General features: G+C 44.4%; 1 protein-coding gene across 3 annotated transcripts in view; it reads left to right on the forward strand.

Annotated features, from left to right (window-relative positions):
- Window positions 1-4,707: 4,707 nt before the first annotated feature.
- Window positions 4,708-19,742, forward strand: part of Ttll11 (tubulin tyrosine ligase like 11) — a 313,170-nt gene continuing 298,135 nt past the window's right edge. The window contains exon 1 of one of the 3 annotated variants that reach the window (XM_045153756.1): window positions 4,708-5,354. In XM_045153756.1, coding sequence (XP_045009691.1) covers window positions 4,716-5,354 — 639 coding nt within the window. In that variant the 5' untranslated portion in view covers window positions 4,708-4,715. The remainder of the gene's footprint in view (window positions 5,355-19,742) is intronic. The other 2 variants (XM_045153755.1, XM_045153754.1) reach the window with 2 other exon arrangements.

Below are 19,742 nucleotides of genomic sequence, written 5' to 3' on the forward strand. Positions count from 1 at the left end.
GTATTAAAGCCAGTTTCCCCTTGCCAGTGTTTGGCACACCCTTCTGTTGCTGTGGTCCATCTTATGTTTGCCAGGGGGTGATGTCCACCCTCTGCTCATGCCATCGTTTTCCTCTGCCATCGTGTAGCTTCGCCTCAAGCCTGTGAGCCAAAATAAACCTCTTTTTCCCAGAAGCTACTCTTGGTTGGGTGATTTCTACTAGCAATGCGAACTGGACTGCAACAGTCTCCTCTGGCCTTCTTGCTTGCATAGCAAGCACTCTTACCTGCTGAGCCATCTCTTCAGCCCTTATTTCTTTAGTGGTGGAATAGGCTCTCACACAATAGCCCAGGCTGGCCTGGAACTCACTATGTAGCTGAGGCTGAGCTTGAACTCTTAGCAATCCTTCTGCCTCAGCCTGCTAAGTGCTGAGATGACAGGCATGAGCTGCCATTCCTGGCTTGTTCGGAGAGATTTCTTTGAAGTGTTTGTTGTGTACATCCATGCATGTGTTTTCATGCGGACCTGTTTTTATTTCTTTTGAGTTTTCATTTTATTTGTGAGAAGAAGTACTGAGTGAGGTGGTAACTCTCTGGCCAACTATGTGAGGAACATCCTGGACCATTTAACAGGCACCCTTCAGCTTTCCATCAACAATGTCCAAGGTTCCTACTTTCCACACCCTCACAAACACTTTGCATATTTTTATGATAGTTATCTCCCCTAGTCTGTTTGTATTGCTACAATAGAATGCCAGATACCAGGCAATTTATAAAACACAGAGATTTATTTGTTTATGGAGGCTGAGAAACCTGGGGACATGGCATATGCTGTCAAGGGGGCATTGCATGGTGAGACGGGGTAGGGTACCAGCTGAGTCTCTTCTTTTAAATCCATTATCCCATCATGGTGCCCCATCCCCATGACCTTCTTTAACCCTACTTACTTCCTAAAGGTCCCACCTACAATTACTGTCAGCATATGAACTTGGTCACCAACATATGAGCTTTGGGGAACACAGCATCATCCTAGGGGCTGTGAAGCACTACCTCAGTGTGGTTTGTAAATAAAACTTGGAGTCCAGCCCTGATAGCTCCTTCTGTCTGTGGCTGTTTTCTTACAACCATGACAGTGGGGTAGCTGTGAGAGAGAGCCTGCAAAGCCTAGGATATTCACTATATGACTCTTTACCAAGACAGCTGCTGACTGAGTTCTAGGCCTTGAAATCAACCTTGTTTTTCTCACTGAGATTTGTGTTAAGCACTTCTCTCACCCTTTACTCTTTGTGTTAGTTACCTTTCTCGTTGCTGGGACAAAATACCTGACAAAAATCCATTTAAGGGAGGAAGAGTTTATTTCAGCTTACAGTTAGAGGTTGCAGTCCTCCATCATAGGAGACAGCTAGTCACATTCAGCCCACAGTGAGGAAACAGAGGCAAAAAGGTGTGAGTATGCTTAGTCAGGATTCTCCTTTTTACCCTGTCCTGGACCCCAGCCCATGGAATGGTACTGCCCACAGCTAAGGTGAACTTTCCTACCTCAATTAACCTAACCAAGATGCTCCCTCACAGGCAGGTCCAGAGGGTCATTTCTAGGCAATGCTAGCTCTTGTCAGGTTAATACAAACATCGCATTCCTTTCTTCATGGTGAGACCCCTAAACCTTATTCTTATTTTAATTTATGAGTGTGTCTGAAGGTCACTTTCCCCTCTATTTGGACAACTGCTCTCCATCTTCCAAAGGAGACAAGTTCCTCTTCCCCTCCTCTTGGAAGCCCTCCAGGGCTCCTGCCTCACTCTCTTCCAGAGTGGAATAAAGCTAAAGTCAGGTTGACATCAGAGTTCCATCTGTATGCACATGGGCACCCTCTATCCTTGGTCCTTTTCCTGATCCACTGAATGTGGGCTACTGTGCCATCCACCTCCTTGGTTGACCAGCTGATTCATGGGAAGAGTAAAAAGGTCTGTATTGATGAATGTTGATTTTCATTTTTCCTTGTTCAAAATGTTCCTTCCTTCCTTCCTTTTCTTCTTCTTCCTTTTTGGAGAGAGAGAGAGAGAATTGGTGCAACAGGGCCTCAGCCACTGCAATTGAACTCCAGATGCCTGTGCCACCTAGTGCGCCTGTGCAATCTTGTGCTTGCCTCACGTTTTTGCATCTGGCTTATGTGGGATCTGGAGAGCTGAACATGAGTCCTTAGACTTCACAGGCAAGCACCTGAACCACTAAGCCATCTCTCCAGCCCCATAATGTTATTTCTGAAGGAGAAATATGGCCATGTCAATCTTCCACTTTAACCATTCCCAGGGACATGGATGGCTATCCAAAGGGGTTTGTTTTGACATTGAACTTGTCAGCCTTGCCATGTCTTTACTACCTCCACTCAGCTCTACCTCAACACTCCCTTGCATTCCCTGTTCACCTCTTGCCAGGCTCTCTGCTGTCATCTCTGTCTCCTCCATGAGGACTTCCCTCCAGACTCCTACTCATAGCGTGTGTATACCGTGGACAAGGCCAGGAAGCGCACTCCCTGGGCAGACATCACAGGGCATCTTGCCAGCCCCTGACAATGAAGCAGGGTCCTACCCACTGCAGACTTTGTTCCTGTGTGGAAATAGTACCGTTTTGATGCCTTCCACATCAAGAAGATAATGGACAGTATTATTAAGACATGGAGTCATTAAAACTTTATTTTCAACTTTGTTAGGGGCTCTGCCATGTCCTAAGAAGAGAAGATTTTGTATTTGGACCTTGAAGTCTTTAACTGAGTAGGGCTTAGTGAAGCGAGGTGGAAGTTGAACCAGGCAGAAGGAGCAACAGTGGCAAAAGCGAAAAGTGCATGCAAAGAGGTGGTAGCTATTCAGTGTTAGGTGCTTGCTGAGGTGGAACTTTTCCTACAAGGTATCTACCCTCAAAGCTACAAAAAAAAAAAAAAAAAAAAAAAAAAAAAACCTAAAAAAATCCTGGACCTCCTGCGCCACCTAGTGGCAGATCCTGACAGTAACAGGACAGAAACAACTGGCTGGAGTAGATGGCCTATTATCTATCTCTTCCCTTGGACCCCTCCCCTGGGCAGCTCTTTCCTGTCTTTCTTCTCAGAAATGGACTTGTGGTAAAAGCCATTTCTTATTCAAAAAGCGATTCTCCAGTTATCAAAGACATTGTATGCTCTCTGCAGAAAATTTGCAAAACAGAAAAGAAGAAAGAAAAATATGATACCCCTTAATGATACCCTGCAGAACAATCACCATCAATATTTTGGACATATTTGCTTCCAGTGTTTCTCTAAATATAACTTTTCCATAGTTTATGAGTAATGAGTTTATGCGTTTCTTCACACACATACATGTGGGCTCAGTTCTGTTTAAGCATATGTTGAATGTCGTAGGCAGAGACCGGTGTGGGCTGTGTGTGTCATCCGGAGTTAGACTCAGTTCTGGGCACTGCTGCTTTAGTCATACGCTTGTGTACGGGGGAGCTGTGGCTGCAGTTCCTCATCCTAACCTTTGCTCTTCACATCCACGATGGATGCTTCTCTTGGAGATGTCTCCCGAGGGATTGGCTTGTCCTGAGAAGTCACAGGGGAACCTCCCTGGTGGTGCTCGAAGCCCTAACAATGAAGTTCAAGTAGGCCTTGTGTTCTGTTCTTCCTTATCACAATTGTTCAGAGGTGCAAATAACCCAAATGTCTCTGTAGCGATCTGTGGCTAAAAAAATATGGTATATGCATAAAATATTTGTTAGCCTTAAAATAGAGTGAAATTCCTACACCTGCTACTACATGAATGAACCTACATTATGAGAAGTGAAATAAGCCAGGCACAAAAGGTCAAGTGTCATATGATTCCACTTCTGTAAGGTACCCGAGTAGTCAGATTCATCAAGGAAGAACATAATATGGTTTGGGGAAAATGAGGAGTTAGTTCATGGGTATACTTTCAGTCTGGGGAGAAGTTCTGGAGATGAATTTTGGTGATGATTGCAAAACAACGCGGATGTACTGAGCGCCAGTAAATTGTATATAGCAAATGGTGAAAAAATGGGGGCTACAGAGATTGCTCAGTGGCTAAAGGTACTTGCTTGCAAAGCCTAATGGCCTGGGTTTGATTCCCTAGTATCCATGTAACGCCAGATGCACAAAGTGGAGCATGCATTTGACCTTCACTTGCAGTGGCAGGAAGCCCTTGTGGGCCCATACTCACTCACCGGTCTCTCTGCCTCTTCCAGATAAAAACATAAAAATAAATAGTTAAAATGGTAAATTTTGTCGCATATCTTTTACAATAAAAAAGTGACAATAAGTGAAAGCTGTCATCTTCTACTTGTCTGGGAGGCTCAGAGCTTCTCTACTCCGTGGGAGCTACCTGAAAACAGACAAAGGTGTCTCCCCTCTTAATCTGGTGCTCACGGGCCCAGAAAAGAAATGGGTGGGCAGGTGCATGAGTGGATGTAGGCCTGAAGTTACCCTGGCGAGTGTGCGTGTGCGTGTGTGTGTGCACGCGCGCGCGCGTCTGGGGAAACGCAGTTTGAGGTAGATGTAGCTCTTCTCAGGCTCAGCAGCCCTGTCACAGTTGCTCAACACTTTTCTACCCTCAATCTCCACTGCCACCCACTCCTGGTCTGGCCTTGGAACTCTGAGACATGGACTGTCTCTGAGGCTGAACCGGCTGCCCTCTTCCAAGATGGCCGCCGCCCCGTCTTGTGACAGACCTGGTCACGTGGGCGTTCGCTCGCTTATGAGGTCGCCGGGGTTCGGTCGGCGATTGTCCCTTCCGGGGCCCCGTCCCGAGGCGGCAAGTGTCCCTGTCAACCAGAGCCTGAGCGATCATGGCAACGGGCTCGGCAGGGGAGCGCGTGGCAGCCGTGGCATTTTGGTGGCGAGCCGGGGCGGCAGAGCGGCGTCGGCGGCGGTGGCTGTGGCACTGGCACCGGCCCTGAGCGTCATGCGGCGGGGCAGCTGCGAGCGGGAGCTGGCGGCCCGGTGGGAGGTGGAAGCCGTGGCGGCGGCCAGAGCGACGGTGAAGCGGCAGCAGGTCATCGTGGACGCGGGCGCGGGCGCGGCCAGGGAACCGGGACGCAAGGCCCGGCTGGAGCCGCCCAAGGCCCCGGCGCAACCCCGCGCGGCCGGGGAGGGCGATGCCCGCGCCCCGCCGCGGCTGTCGCCCGCGCTGCCCCTGGTGCGGCCGAAGCCGGCGCGGGGCCCGTGCCCGCAGCACGCGAAGCCCAGGGGCAAGGGCCGAGGCTGCCGGCAGAGCTCGGGCGGCTCTCCCGAGGAGGAGCCCTGCCTGCAGCGGCCCGTCACTGTAGACAGCTCCAAGGCCAAGACTTCCCTGGACGCGCTCAAGATAAGTCTTCGCCAGCTCAAGTGGAAGGAGGTGAGGCCCGGCCCCGACGCGTGGGCACAGGGTGGGTGGACAGGACGGCCTCGCAGGACCCGGCGCCGTCCTCGTCAGGTCCTGCCGCGCTGCGCTGGTCAGCCTGGTCGAGCAAACTGCTTGCCCCGGCAGCCTCTTCCTCCAGGTCAAGTTTGTGGTTCCCTCCTGTGGCTCCCCTAGGGCTCTGATCTGTCTCCAGCCCTGACCTCTTCAGGCTATAGATACTGATTTCTCTGTCTGTCTGCCTTCTCCAGTTGCTTCCGGGGCTACGAGCATCTCTTTCATGTATTCATTTACGTTTGTTTTAGTGTTTAAGGTGTAATTCAGGCTGACAGTTTGTAGTTGGGAGGGTCTCGCTACACCCTACTACTTTTTTGTGCAGTCTCCCCCCCCCCACCCCCGCCGAGGTGGTGTTGCACTCTAGCCCAGACCTGGAATTCACTATGTAAACTCAGGGTGGCCTCGAACTCATGGCCATCCTCCTACCTCTGCCTCCCGAGTGCTGGGATTAAAGGCGTGCACCGCCACGCCCTGCTTTGCTGTGAAATCTTAAGCAAGCTCATTGCCTTGTCAAGTGAGGCTGGTAATACCACTTTCATTTTTGTTAGTATCTGAAGGCCTAATGTTCAATCTGTGACAACCTGTTTTTACTACTCTTCCTCCACACCACCACCTTTTGCAGGCACTGGATTTCATGATTCCAGATTTGGCATGTAGAAGATGTCAGTGAGTGAGGGATGAAAGGGTGAGTAAAGAGATAGTCATCCTTGAACCTGTTTAGTCATGTTAGGGCCTGGGGTGAGGTCCAGTGACATCAGGGGTTTCTACTGCACTTGGCTGAATGCATAAAGCCATTTGACTTATTTGCAATAAAAAGGCTATTTAGTATGCTTTTGGGAGTGTCAGGATTTCTGTTTAGTTGTGTCTGGACACTTGGACTAGATGGCCTGCTGAAGATAATAGGGTTCTACAGCAGGCAACACGAAGACTCAGGTAGACAGTAATGATTTGATGAAGTTGGAACCTGCAGGGATTCAGCCACTGGAAGGATTGCTGTGGTCAGCTGGTTGATGTCCCCCCAGGAGAGAGTCATGTTGTTTGGAGGGGAGTCAAGAATCAGGCAGAGTCTTCTGAGTTGATGGGGGTTAGCTTTTGGAGAAATTTGAGCTGCCAGAACTCTCTCAGCCTTGAGTCATGCAATTTAAGGGAGGACTTTTATGTCTGGGAAACGTGGGGAAGCTAGGTCAGGCTTCCAGTTCAACAGTGTCCAGGTTGTAAACAAGTAAACCAGGCCAGACATAGGTAAATGTGAACTTTCTAGTGCCACAGCCCCAATGAAGAAAGTCCAAAGATAGAAACTAGCCACATTGTCAGGCTAGGCAGCTTGTGCCTGTGCTCAGCTTAGCCCTGAGGAAAGAGGGACAGGAAGCAGACTTGATGTTGTTCATTAGGTCAGGTAGACTTTGCCAACCCAATCCAGGCTCATCCATTCATTCTGTAAGTGTGCACCATAGCAGCACTAAGTTCTGTGCTGGGCATGGGGAACCATGCTTAAGATGTACCCTTGTCCTTAAGGACCTATAGCTCAGTAGGGAGTAAAGCACAAGAAGGAAGTAATCACAGGGCCATTGCTGTTGCTTTCTAAAACGCTTCTTTCCCAGCTATTTGCATGGCTTACTCTGTCACTTCCGCAGGTCTCTGACCAAATGCCACATCCTTAGAGGGAAGTCTTCCCACATAATGCCCCTCCACTCTTGCTGCTGTTTGTTTCATAGCACTGAACTTGGCTTGATGACATTATATTATGCATCATTTATTTATTGTCTGTTTCCCTCACCAGAATGTAAGCTCTTTGAGGGCAGGGGTTTTGTTTTGTCATTAATGTACCTACAGGTATTTGGCTCATGGAAGTTGCTCAATAAATATTCATTGAATGGATGAATACATTGTGTGATGAGTGTTTCTCTCCAATTGTGAGGGTATCAGTGCTGTGGGAAGCAAAGGAGGCCAACTCTGACAGAGCTTCCTGGAGGAGGCAACCCCCAGCTGAGTCCTGAGTGCTGAAATTGGGCCAGAGTCATTTAGCACTGTGGACTTTGGGTCCCTGGTAGAGGGGGTGGTATGGGCAAAGCAGAGGTGTACTTGGGTTTTGCACTTAGTATGATTTGGCTGGATTATTCAGTGGGAGTCAGAATGGTGAGAGATGAGGCTGCAGAGGGGGGTCTGAACATGGGCCACATGTTGGGAGTTAGGTCTTTCTTAGAAGGAAGCCTTGTGACCCACTGCCAAATTATGGGGTTCTCACACCTACTTTGGACAAGTGAGTTAAACTCTTCAGGCCTCTGTGTGATGGGAGTGGGTAGATCTAATTCAGTGGCTCCCAGTATCTACTTATGTGGCTACATAATGGCAATGATAACCTGCATGAGACCTTTGCACCTGTGAGCCCAGTAGATATGCAATTTCTAGGGCCCTACTTGTGACTGTCCCCTTTACCCCCAGTGCTTCCTTCTTTCCCACTCAGAAAGAAAACTGATATGTAGATGGATACTTATCTAGCATATTAGAACATAATTTGTTCACTCACAGCAATAAGATTTTATTAATAGTCAATGATTTACTAATGTTTTCCTCATTAGCCTGTGAGGTTCTGAGGGCTGGGTAGTGTTTGACACGTGTCCTTAAATGTGCCTCAAATGAATAAATAGTGGGATGTTTGCAGCAGAGCCCATGTGTTATCTGGATGCACTAGAATGAGGAGTTTGAAAGTACCAACATTCACAAGCCTTAAAGTTCCTTGTGTCTTTCTCCTATGGCAGTGGCATTCTTGATATCCACAATGAGGTGGACTGCATGATAAGTACACACACATACACACACGCAGGTACCTTCTCTTGCTGGGACAAAACACCTACCTGAAAGCAGCTCATAGGAGTAAAGGGTTTATTTCAAGCTTACAGTTCTGAGGGGAAGTTTCATCATGGCAGGAAGAGTTTGGCAGAGCAGAGACTGGGTGTCATTTCTTGTCACATCAGCTGGAAGGTAGCAACAAGTGTGAGGATGCTAATGAACCCAGTAGGGCTGGTCTGCCTCCAGAGACACACCTCCTCTAGCAAGGCTCCACCTCCCAAAGGCTCCATCAGCTGGAGACTGAGTATGAGGCTTAATCACAAACACCAGAGGCTCTGGGGTATAATGCACATTCAAAGCACACATATATGGTACTACCAAAGCACAAACATACAACTCTTTGGGTTCCCTTCCCCATCTGTTGTGGGGTGTTGTTGGACAAGATCTCTTAGCTTCAGGGGCTGATCTTGGACCCTTACTTGGGGTTGGGGGCAGTGACTGGGCATGCTACACTGCTGCTGCTGAAGGGTACGGGAGTTCCCACCGGCTGACTTGGGCAGAGGTGAGTAGCCTAGAAAAGAAATAACATCATAGCCAGACATGTAATCCTTGTAGAGGATTGTGAGTTTGAGGCTAGCCTGAGCTATATAGCAAGACCTTGTCTCAATTTTATTAACATTTTCCATGATTTGTTTTCAATTTTTTTTCTCAATTTTTATTAACATTTTCCATGATTATAAAAAATATGCCATGGTAATACCCTCCCTCCCCCTACTTTCCCCTTTGAAATTCCATTCTTCATCATATCCCCTCCCCATCTCAATCAGTCTCTCTTTTATTTTGATGTCATGATTTTTTTTCTCCTCTTATGATGGTCTTGTGTAGGTAGTGTCTGGCACTATGAGGTCATGGCTATCCAGGCCATTTTATGTCTGGAGGGAACACGTTGTAAGGAGTCCTACCCTTCCGTTGGCTCTTACATTCTTTCTGCCACCTCTTCTGCATTAGACCTTGAGCCTTGGAAAGTGTTATCGAGATGTTACTCAGTACACCAGTCACTTCTTTCCAGCACTATGATACCTTCTGAGTCATCCCAAGGTCACTGCCATCTGAAAAGAGAAGATTCTCTACCCAAAGTGAGAGTAGTGTTAATATAAGGGTATAAATATTAAGAGAAGTGCTTACTGGGTAGTTTGATAATCATAGTATATACATATTTCCAGACATCAGCAGATGTTACACCCCTAGGGCTCATGACTGCCCTTGTTTTAAGTTTTCAGTATCAGAGATGTATTCCCTCCCATGTAGTGGGCCTCCAGTCCAATTGGAGGGCAGTTGGTTTCCACCATGACAGATGTGCCATATTTGGGTGCAATATTTAGCAAGACATAAATGGGGTGTGGTGGTGCACACTTGACATCCCAGCACTCAGGAAGAAGTGGAGATAGGAGAATCAGAAGTTCAAGGTCATTGTCAGCTGCACAAGAGTTTAATGTCGGCCTGGATATGAGACCTCACCTCAAAATACAAAAGGCAAAACAAACCAAACCAAAGAAGGAAGACCCCAGACACCAACCATTTGCAGGCTCCCTCTCCTCTGTGGCTATGTAGTGAGGAGCTGTGCAGTAGGACCCACTTTGCAGGGGGTACTGAACCAGCCCATGAATATGGGAATTTGCTTGGGTGCTAGGTACACAATTTCCTTTTCCTTTCACTTTTTAATTCCACATATATTTAACAACCATGACAATGACAACACTCATGATCTTACTGTGCCTCGGGTGCTGTTTTAAATGCTTACATGTAGTTACATTCTCCCAACAACTCAATACAGGAAGTGCATTATTGTGTCCATTTTCAGAGATGAGAAAATTGAAGTACACCGAGGCTCTTGTCCAGGGTCATATAGCAAGTGAAAGGCGGAGCTGGCATTTAATATAAGTTATTCTATCCAAGTCCGAACTTCCTCCTGTGCTCTCAATGCTGCTGACTGGCCCTGTTGACACAGTCCAGGCAAGGAGCTGCAGCTGAATATGTGACTAGAATATGCTTTTTGCTGTCCAGTAGTTCCCAGTGTAGAAGCACAGACATGCAAACAGACAACCACAGTCCCATCTGGGATGTGACAAAGGGTATTCCACAGAGCGGGGACAAAGACGGAGCATGTGGACCAGGTGCCAGTGGAAGGATGGCATGCTGGCAGCCTAGGGAACATGTAGAGAGACGCAGGAAGAGGCGGATCACAGAGCTCACTATAGGCCATATCTGTCTGTACTGGCTCATAGCTCGCTGGCCATATATAGGCCCAGCTTCCCTTACCTCTCCTTACTGAAAGTTAGGATTCAGTTTTCAGTCACGTCCCTTCTGGTCAGGTCTAATTCAGTCATGTCCATAGTGCTCAATTTATTTCTCCAAGGGTAAACTGACAGATGATAGCTCTGTAAACTCAGAGATAATAGAGAGTTATTCCCAACTAGCAAAGTCAGAAAGTCACTCCTGCAGCTGCACTTTAAAAGGGATGGTTCCTGGCTCCCAGTTGAAAGACCCATATTCACACAGCTTTATGGTCCTGTCAGTCATGCGAGTTTCTCCACCCCTGGCACATTCTTTTGCAACTTGCCGCCATCATTAAAGAAAACCTTGGAGAAAAGACACCATAGAGAATACATGCCACAACTGGAGACATAGGTTGTGTATGTGTGTGTGGTAGTGTCGCAGATGTAGGCTAACAGAAGTGAAGGCTCTGAGAGATTTGCTGGTAGGAGCTTGATAGAAGATAGCTTCCCTAACCTCTGCCTTCAGATCTATTACAGTATGAGATGTTTGTTTCAGAGACTTTGGACGTGCATCTGTCCTGTCTTTAGAACACGCATGCTTACTGTTGTCTTCCTCACCTCTTGCATAGTTACTGTTTACTAAGTGTTATGTGCTAGGCACTGTATTGAGTGCATAACACTCAGCGAAAATTGGATTGAGGGCTAGGGAGATGCCTCAGCTGGGCAAGCATGAGAGCACAGGAGGGCTTGATTTGCCCTGAGTTCAAGTCTCAGGCACCCATGTAAACAGCTGGGCTTGGCTATGCATGCCTCCAACCCCAGCCCTGTGGGGAGCAGAGATAGGAGAAGTAACTGGGTTAGCCAGTCTGACCAAAAATGACAGCTCTTGGGCTGGAGAGATGGCTTAGCGGTTAAGCGCTTGCCTGTGAAGCCTAAGGACCCTGGTTCGAGGCTCGGTTCCTCAGGTCCCACGTTAGCCAGATGCACAAGGGGGCACACGCGTCTGGAGTTCATTTGCAGAGACTGGAAGCCCTGGCACGCCCATTCTCTCTCTCCCTCTATCTGTCTTTCTCTCTGTGTCTTTCGCTCTCAAATAAATAAATAAAAAATTTTTAAAAAATGACAGCTCTTGGTTCAGTGTGAGACTTCATCTCCAGGAAACATAGAGATAGGCAATAAAGGAATATACTTCACATTCTCCTCTGGCCTCCACACGTGCATGTGGATTGCACACATACTACACACACCACAACACCATACCACACCACACATGCATTTTGAACATTTACTGTATATCTTTTATTTCATCCTCACAATAACCTTCCCAGATAAAGGGTAGTTTGTAGATGAGAAAACTAAGGTTAGAAAGAGGTTGGTGCAGGGCTAGCCAAAGGCCACACAGGTGACAGACAAGTGACAGAGCCATTCAGAGCCCAAGTTTGTAGTAAGATATAATCCAATGCCATATTCTTTGTCATGTCTTTGCTAAAATTGATCCTGCAGGGAGTTATTCCATTATTACTGTCCTCCCCTCCTCAGATAACAGTTGGAGAAATTAAACCAGGCCCAGCAAGTAAGCAAGAGAGTCAGGTTCAAACAGCAGCCGGTTGTGTTCAAAGCCCCTTTTATAGGTATGTTTATCATTCTCCACTTACCCTCCCGTTCCTTACCTGGCCCATACCTTTCAAGTGACAGTGGAGTCCCTCAGAACCGGAAGAGCAGCATTGCAAGTACTGACATGTATCCTGCCTGGCTGAGGACCACTCTGTACCTGCACCTCCCATGCCCTGGACCCTTGGCAAGGGCAGCACCACTCCTCAGTGGAATGAGAGCCTCCTATTTGGCTCTGTCTCGGATTCCTTCTGGAAAAAGGCAGGGTATAAAATGCAAGTCTGGATTTTTTTTTAACCTTCCCTCCCTATCCAGTTTCAATGATAGCCATTGCAATTTATGCCCCATTTTTGAAAACAGCATTACACTTAAGAACAGTTTATAACCTACTCCATCAAGTGTTCTCCTTCAACAGACATGTTATTTTAGCATCTAATCTGCCAGACTTTTTCCTTTGCAAGTTAAGCTTGTCATAACATAAAAATCACAATTTACTGCCACTGTTATTTGAACAATACATGTAATAGCTTCAGGTATCCACACTCATTTCCTACACAGTCTTTTAAAAACAATACATTCCAGGGTTTATATTCAAGGTTTATAACTACTGCAAATTAATTTTTTAGAAGGTAGGGTAATTGCTAGAACTATTATCTAGTAATGCTTTTATTTTTTTCTAAGGTAGGGTCTTGTGCTAGCCCAGGCTGACCTGGATTTCAGGCTGGCCATCCTCTTACCTTTGCCTGCCAATTGCTAGGATTAAAAGTATATGCTACCATGCCTGGCTTAGAACTATTTTCTGTATTATATACACTGTGCATTGGGCCCTAATTTTGGTAGTGTTTTGGATGCTGGTTTTCTGTCAGCTGGAGTGAAATGGAAAAGCTTAACTGAATATACTTTATTTTCCTTTAAAATCTATTTCTAAGAACAGCTCATTGTGAAAGTAACTCATCTTTTTAAAATGCCTCCTCTAAAGAGGAAGTGTTATAGTCTGGAGTTGGCACAGGCTTTGAAGTCAGACTATGTGAATTAAAATCCCTTGCCATTAACTGCTTGAGTGACTAAACCAAGTGTGGACTAAATACAGAATCTCCTCAAGCTTTGATTTCTTCTTCTGTGACAAAGGGCTAGTGACAGTGACACTTAACTCATAGAATGTTTGTGAGATTTATGACATTATGTTTATTTGTGGCTTTGGCCCTACATTTGGCATACCTGGTTTTTAGTTAATGTTAGTTCTTTTTTCTTCCTGTGGGAATTAAGACATTGTTTATATTTGCATTGGTTGTTAGATCTACTTTATTAACTAAAAGAAAAAAAATACTGTAGACATTAGTCTGCAGATACAGGCTTATCCAGAGCAGATATGACAGGTTCATTTGACTCATTTAACAAATATTTTATGACATATTTATATTTGCTTTAACATTCCATTTTTTTGTGTTTTGTTGTTGTTGTTGTTGTTGTTGTTGCTGTTTGTTTGGTTTTCAGTGATAGGGATGGAAACCAAGCGTACATATTTGCTAGACAATTGCTTTGTCACTGAACTTTATCCCAGTCTCACAGCAGATAGCACAACATCTAAAGATGGCTTTAGGATAAATGACAGTGATCACATTTTAGGTGAGGGTTCAAGTTGATCTAGTATAGGAATAAAAAAATTAAAAACAACATGGATTTAGGTTTATATTTTTTGTCTTAAAATCAATTATGCATTGCATTTAAAATTTTTTTTTTCTCAATTTTATTAACATTTTTCATGATCATAAAAAATATCCCATGGTAATACTCTGCCCCCCCCCCACTTTCCCCTTTGAAATTCCATATGCATTGTATTTTTTTTGGTTTGATTGGACACACAGTTTCACTTTATCTCTGGCCTCAAAGTTGGGATTCTTCTGCCTTAGTCTCCTAAGTGCTAGAATTAGGTGTGAACATTACTATGCCTGGCATCAGTTCTGAAGTTACATGGGCCTAATTCTTTTCAAGCCCTCCATTTGGGACATGCTTTGGTGTGTCAGTTATAAACATTACTATGGGAAGTTCAGTTTAGCAGTTTGAACAACCTTGGCTTTGGGTTCCCAAACAAGGTAACTTTTCACAGGAAGAACTAAAGTATATGAGATGGAAGAGATGTGCATTTCCTGGGTTATTTTCTCTGTTCTTCCCCTCCCACTACCACAGGGAGCCTGGAAGTAGCATTGTCAGGCATTATTTTGAGGCACGCCTGTGTTGCGTATGTCTGACAAGTTCACCTCTTGCAGCCCCAAGTTCCTAATCTCTAGAGTGAACATAATTGTTGTGAGGATTAAGTCATAAAATGCTTAAAATGTTCAGTACCTGGGTAGGAACACACTTTAATTTGGCTTTCCCTCTGATGAATTTATGACATCGTAATTAAATTTTATAGCAGAAAAATTGATGGTGTGAATAGACAAATAAGCTTTAATTAGTTTCAAGCTCCCATTTCCTGTGTCTGCACCTCTGAGATTCCTCCACACAGGCTGTAGTTTTGCTGAGAGAACAATGTCTGTGTTTCTTTGCTCCAGGTGGACTAAAGTCTGTTTCACTGCACATCATGGCGTGCCTTTTCTTTGTAGTGGCCTCAGATACCACTTTTACACGTGTGTTTCCCTATGTATTGTGAGCCACTATCTGGTAATTTTTATAAATGCTTTGTAAGTCTTGACAGACATTTCTGGCAGCTCCTTTTCTTCTCCCTTCTGCTTCTCTGTCATCTGAAGAAATGAAATCAGAAGGATAGGGTGTTTGTTTCCCATGCAGCCTGCCCTGGGTAGACCTTTGCTTTTTTATATCTTTATTTATTTTCAAGGAAGTGGGGGGAATGGACACACCATAGGCACATGTGCCACTTTGTGTCTCTGGCTTTACATGGGTACTGAGAAATCAAACCTAGGTTGCCAGGCTTTGCAAACAAGTGTCTTTAACTACAGAGCCATCTCCCCATACCTAGAGCATTACTTTTAAAGCTAGTTCTTTAGTACAGCTCGCCTAGAACTGCTGGAGTCCAGTAGTTCTAGTGCTTTCTGCTCATGGTGTCAGAACTGTGGTTAATGGGGATGTTGAAGAGCAATAATGGACAACTTTCAGGACAGGTAAAAGGACCACAACATAACTCAGTGGCTTACCACAGCAGATTTCTTTTTGCTCCAGCTTTGGGTTTGGTGCAGGTTGGTGAGGACAGGGCCTCATCATCCTGGTGCTGATACCCAGCTCCCACCACAATTGCTTCTACCAGTCACTGAAGGGGAAAGGCATGTGTTAGTTGCTCACACTGGCTTCAAAGATGCTCCCCAGGAGAACCATCAGTTCTGCTCATATGTTATCTGCTGAGGCAAGTTGCATGGTGTGGTGGTTTGATTTAGGTGTCCTCCATAAACTTAGGGGTTCTGAATGCTAGGTTCCCAGCTGATAGAGATTTGGGAATTAATGCCTCTTGGAAGCAGTGTATTGTTGGGGGCAGGCTTATGGGTGTTATAGCCAGTTCTCCCTTGCTAGGGTTTGGCACACTCTATTGCTGTTGTCCACCTTATGTTGGTGAGGGGGTGATGTCCACCCTCTGCTCATGTCATCATTTCCCCCTGCCATCATGGAGCTTCCCCTTGAGTCTGTAAGCCAAAATAACCTTTTTTCTCCCCACAAGCTGCTCTTGGGCAGGTGATTTCTACCAGCAATGCGAACCTTACTGCAACACATGGTATGGCTAATTTCAGAGGGGCTGAGAATGTACAGTCCTGCCATGAAGGTGGAGAAAGGGGAGCAAGCTCATAGGGGACTGTTCCTGAGCATGGTGCTCCTGCTCATATGTAGAGTTACACGACATATACTGCACATAAATGTAAATGTACACTTACCAGTGCAGGGGAGTAAACTCAGGGCTTTATACATGCCAGACAAGCATTCTACCACTGAGCTATGTGACCCCATCTTCAAGAGAATTTTTATTTCATTTTTTTAAATGCTGTAGTTATACAATATTTATAGTGTTGGCAATTGTTTTGTAGCAGCACTTAATAGACCTCTCTCTGTACATATGCACAGATTCATCTGATTTTGCTACAATCCAAGTAGTCCACTTTATGGCTGTACCATAAATATTTGATGTATATTATTGCTATCCTTTTTCTTTACTGTAACAATGGCATAGGAATTATTGTTCAGACATCTAAAGTATGTATTTGTGTAAATATCATAGTAGGGTAAATTCCTAGGAATTGCTGGATTATGGGGTATAGGTTTTATATTTTGTTAGTTCCTATAAATTATCATTGTTTGAAAGTGCTTGTCTTCCCATATCATCTACAACATTGCATACTATTCATCTTTTAAATCTTTGCCTGGCTCATAGGCAAAATATTCTTTTTTTTGAGACAGGGTCTCATGTAGCCCAGACCAAATTTGCTATGTAGGTGAGACTGACTTGAACTTTTGATCTTGCTTCCTCTACCTCCTGAAATCTAAAACTATGTTTGTTTAATTTATGTTTGTCTGATTGTCCATCAGGTTTACTTATCTTTGCATTGTCTCATCAGTAAGTTAATTGTTTGGCTTACATTCTGTTCATGCTTTTTTTCTTACTGATTTATAATATTATGGCTGTTTACTTTTTATTTCATGTGTGTTGTAAATATTTTTCCTGTGGTGGTTGTTTTAACATCAGATAATTGTTTACCTCACACAATCTATATTATTACAATGAAAGAGGTTATAATTCTATTATGTTAACATTAATGCCTATACTATAAACATTTTCTCTTGGTATATTTTTCAAAAGTATTATTTAGGTTATTGTAAAACTCCTTACTTAATGGGTTGTATTTCTTACTTATTGTCCTATTATTGAATGTTTAGATGACACCCTCTATTAAAAATTGTTCTGGGGGCCGGGTGTGGTGGCTCATACCTTTAATCCCAGCACTGGAGAGGCAGAGGTAAAAGGATTGCCTTGTGTTCGAGGCCTCAAAAAACCAAAAAAAAAAAAAAAAAAAAAAAAAGTTCTGGGGGACCAGGTGTGGTGGTACACACCTTTAATCCTGGCATTTGGGAGGCAGAGGTAGGAGGATCGCTGTGAGTTCAAGGCCAGCCTGGAACTACAGTGTGAGTTTTAGGTCAGCTTAGGGCCAGAATGAGACCCTTCCTCAAAAAAAAATTGTTCTGGAATTCTTCTTTCCTGTATTCTTTTTTTAAATGTTTTTTTTTCTTTTTTAATTTATTTGTGAGCAGAGATAGTCTAACACAGAGAATGGGCATGCCAGGGCCTCTAGCCACTGTAAACAAACTCCAGATGCATGAGCCACCTTGTGCGTCCAGCTTTACCTGGGTACTGGGGAATCAAACCAGAGCTGTTAGGCTTTGCAAGCAAGAGTCTTAACCACTGAGCAATCTCTCTGGCCCCTGTATTTTTTTATTTTCTTCAGATAATTTCCCAAGGATGAAATCATTGGACTATGGGATATGTGCATGTCAGGTTTTCTGGGATATTTTATTAAGCCCCTTTTCAAATGAATTTAAGTTTTGACAAGTTATACTCAACTCTCAGTGTATGAGTTCCCATCAGTACCTACCTTTGAAGGAGCTAGTGGCAAATATTCGAAAAGAAAGTAAACATGAATCCCCTCCAACCTTTATGTCTTTGCTTGTTTTTGATTTTACACATTAGTGCGCAATTCAGAGCAGGACATTTTAGTCCAGATCTTTGGTATTGTCATTACCTCTGAATCTTCTTTATTGCAGTAGGTGTATAAAAATGTCAAGCCACTCTTTTTAATTTGCAAATGATGTATTCAAGCACCTCTTTGGCACAGAGGATGCATGGACTTCTAGCCAAGCTTGAAGCTGGGCATGGTTATTTGAGTCTTATGTGCAATAAGCACAAATAAAACTGGCCTTTTTTTTCTTTTTTTTTTTTTAATGTGAGAGAGCGAAAGCAAGAGATAGAAAGAGAGATAGAGAGTTGGTGTGCCAGGGCCTTCAGCAACTGTAATCCAACTCCAGACACATGTGCCCCCTTTTGCACTTATAGGACCTTACATGCTTGTATCACCTTGTGCGTCTGGCTTACGTGGGACCTGGAGAGTTGAACATGGGTCCTTAGCCTTCACAGGCAAGCACTTTCACTGCTAAGCCATCTCTCCATCCCCCAAATAATTTTTTTTAAAAGAAAGCATGCTGTGTGAAAGGAATTACTTACACAGACCACATATTGTATGATTCCACTTACATGAAATGTTTAGAATAGGGAAATCTGTAGAGTCAGGGGTGATGGAGGACTTTGTTGGGTGAAGTGCGGAATGACTGTTTGTAGGCATAGGATTTGTATGTGTGGTGTGTGTGTGGGGGGGGGGTTGATAAAATATCTTACAATTGACTATGGTGTCGTTGGCATTACTTTATGAATGTACCAAAACTATTGAATTTTATATTTTAAATGGGCGAATTGTATGGCATGTGGATTATATTTCAATAAAGCTGTTTAAAATGTCATATATTCATCCATTTCTCATCATTGAATAGTATTCATTTTCTTGGAAGTAATTCAAAATACACATCAGAGACTCAAGTTCAGGGTTCTTTGTTGTCAACTCTGCATGGCAGCATTGTCTGGTTTTGGCACCATGACTGCTTGGCTGCCTGATGTGTGTCCTGGCAGATGAAGTCATGGTGGCAGTGGCAAAAACACTCCAAACTTTCTCCATGAGTTTTTTAAATTTTGTTTTTTGTTTTTGCAAAGGAGAATTTTGAATGTTTGCCTGAAGAATAAAGTCTAGCTTCCTTATAAGGGCTCCCTATGGAACTTTCCATAGCCTGGGGTGCAGTACAGTATAGCATGGTGGTGGAAAGCATGGAGTTTGGACCCACAAAGATGTGGGGTATGAAACAATTCACTGTGTAACTTTTACTTTAATCCTCACTTTATTTATTTTATTTCAACAGTGCTGTTTTTTTTTTTTTTTTTTTTGTCAGCATAAAGGATAAAATCCCACACAGTTCTTAGCCTACAGTGCCTGCAGTGGTGAAGACTCCACTGAGTATTTTGACCAGCAATTGGCCCTGAGCTGCTGTAGACTTACTTCTTGTGCTTCCTGCACTAATGACTCCCATGCTATGTGGCACTCTTGAGCTTTCACACAGTGTCATTCCTCTTCAGTTTCTGTGTTTCTTTCACCTCAGTGCGCTTACTGACTTCCTTCCTTTGGCCTTCAAGGACCAGCCCATCTCTCATGTTTCTCTTAAGTCTTCCCTGACTCACACACATACTCCAGTCTTTGCTAAGTACCCTTTCCTAGGCACTTAAGATCTTTAATACTTCTCTCCATTTAAGTTTTCCAATGAAGCAACTTGAGCTTTATTGATCTCCATTCTATACCCCACCCCCCATTTTGTGGCTTTCTGCTCCTTATTATTTCTTCTCTTCTACTTTTTGAGGTTTGTTTTATTGCTCTTTTTCTGACAGGGGAGGACCTAATGGAAGAACTCTGAAAGAGTTCCCTGCTCCTCACTCAAGCAACATTCTCACCCACCTCCCCCACCCCCAACCAAATCAGAGTCATTCACATGGTACTGGTTTGGGAAGCATGACAAATATAGGAAATAGAGGGTTCTAGAGAGCTGCTGAGTCTACATAGTC

The sequence above is a fragment of the Jaculus jaculus genome, chromosome 1 (assembly GCF_020740685.1).
Source record: "Jaculus jaculus isolate mJacJac1 chromosome 1, mJacJac1.mat.Y.cur, whole genome shotgun sequence".
In the NCBI taxonomy this organism is placed as follows: Eukaryota; Metazoa; Chordata; class Mammalia; order Rodentia; family Dipodidae; genus Jaculus; species Jaculus jaculus.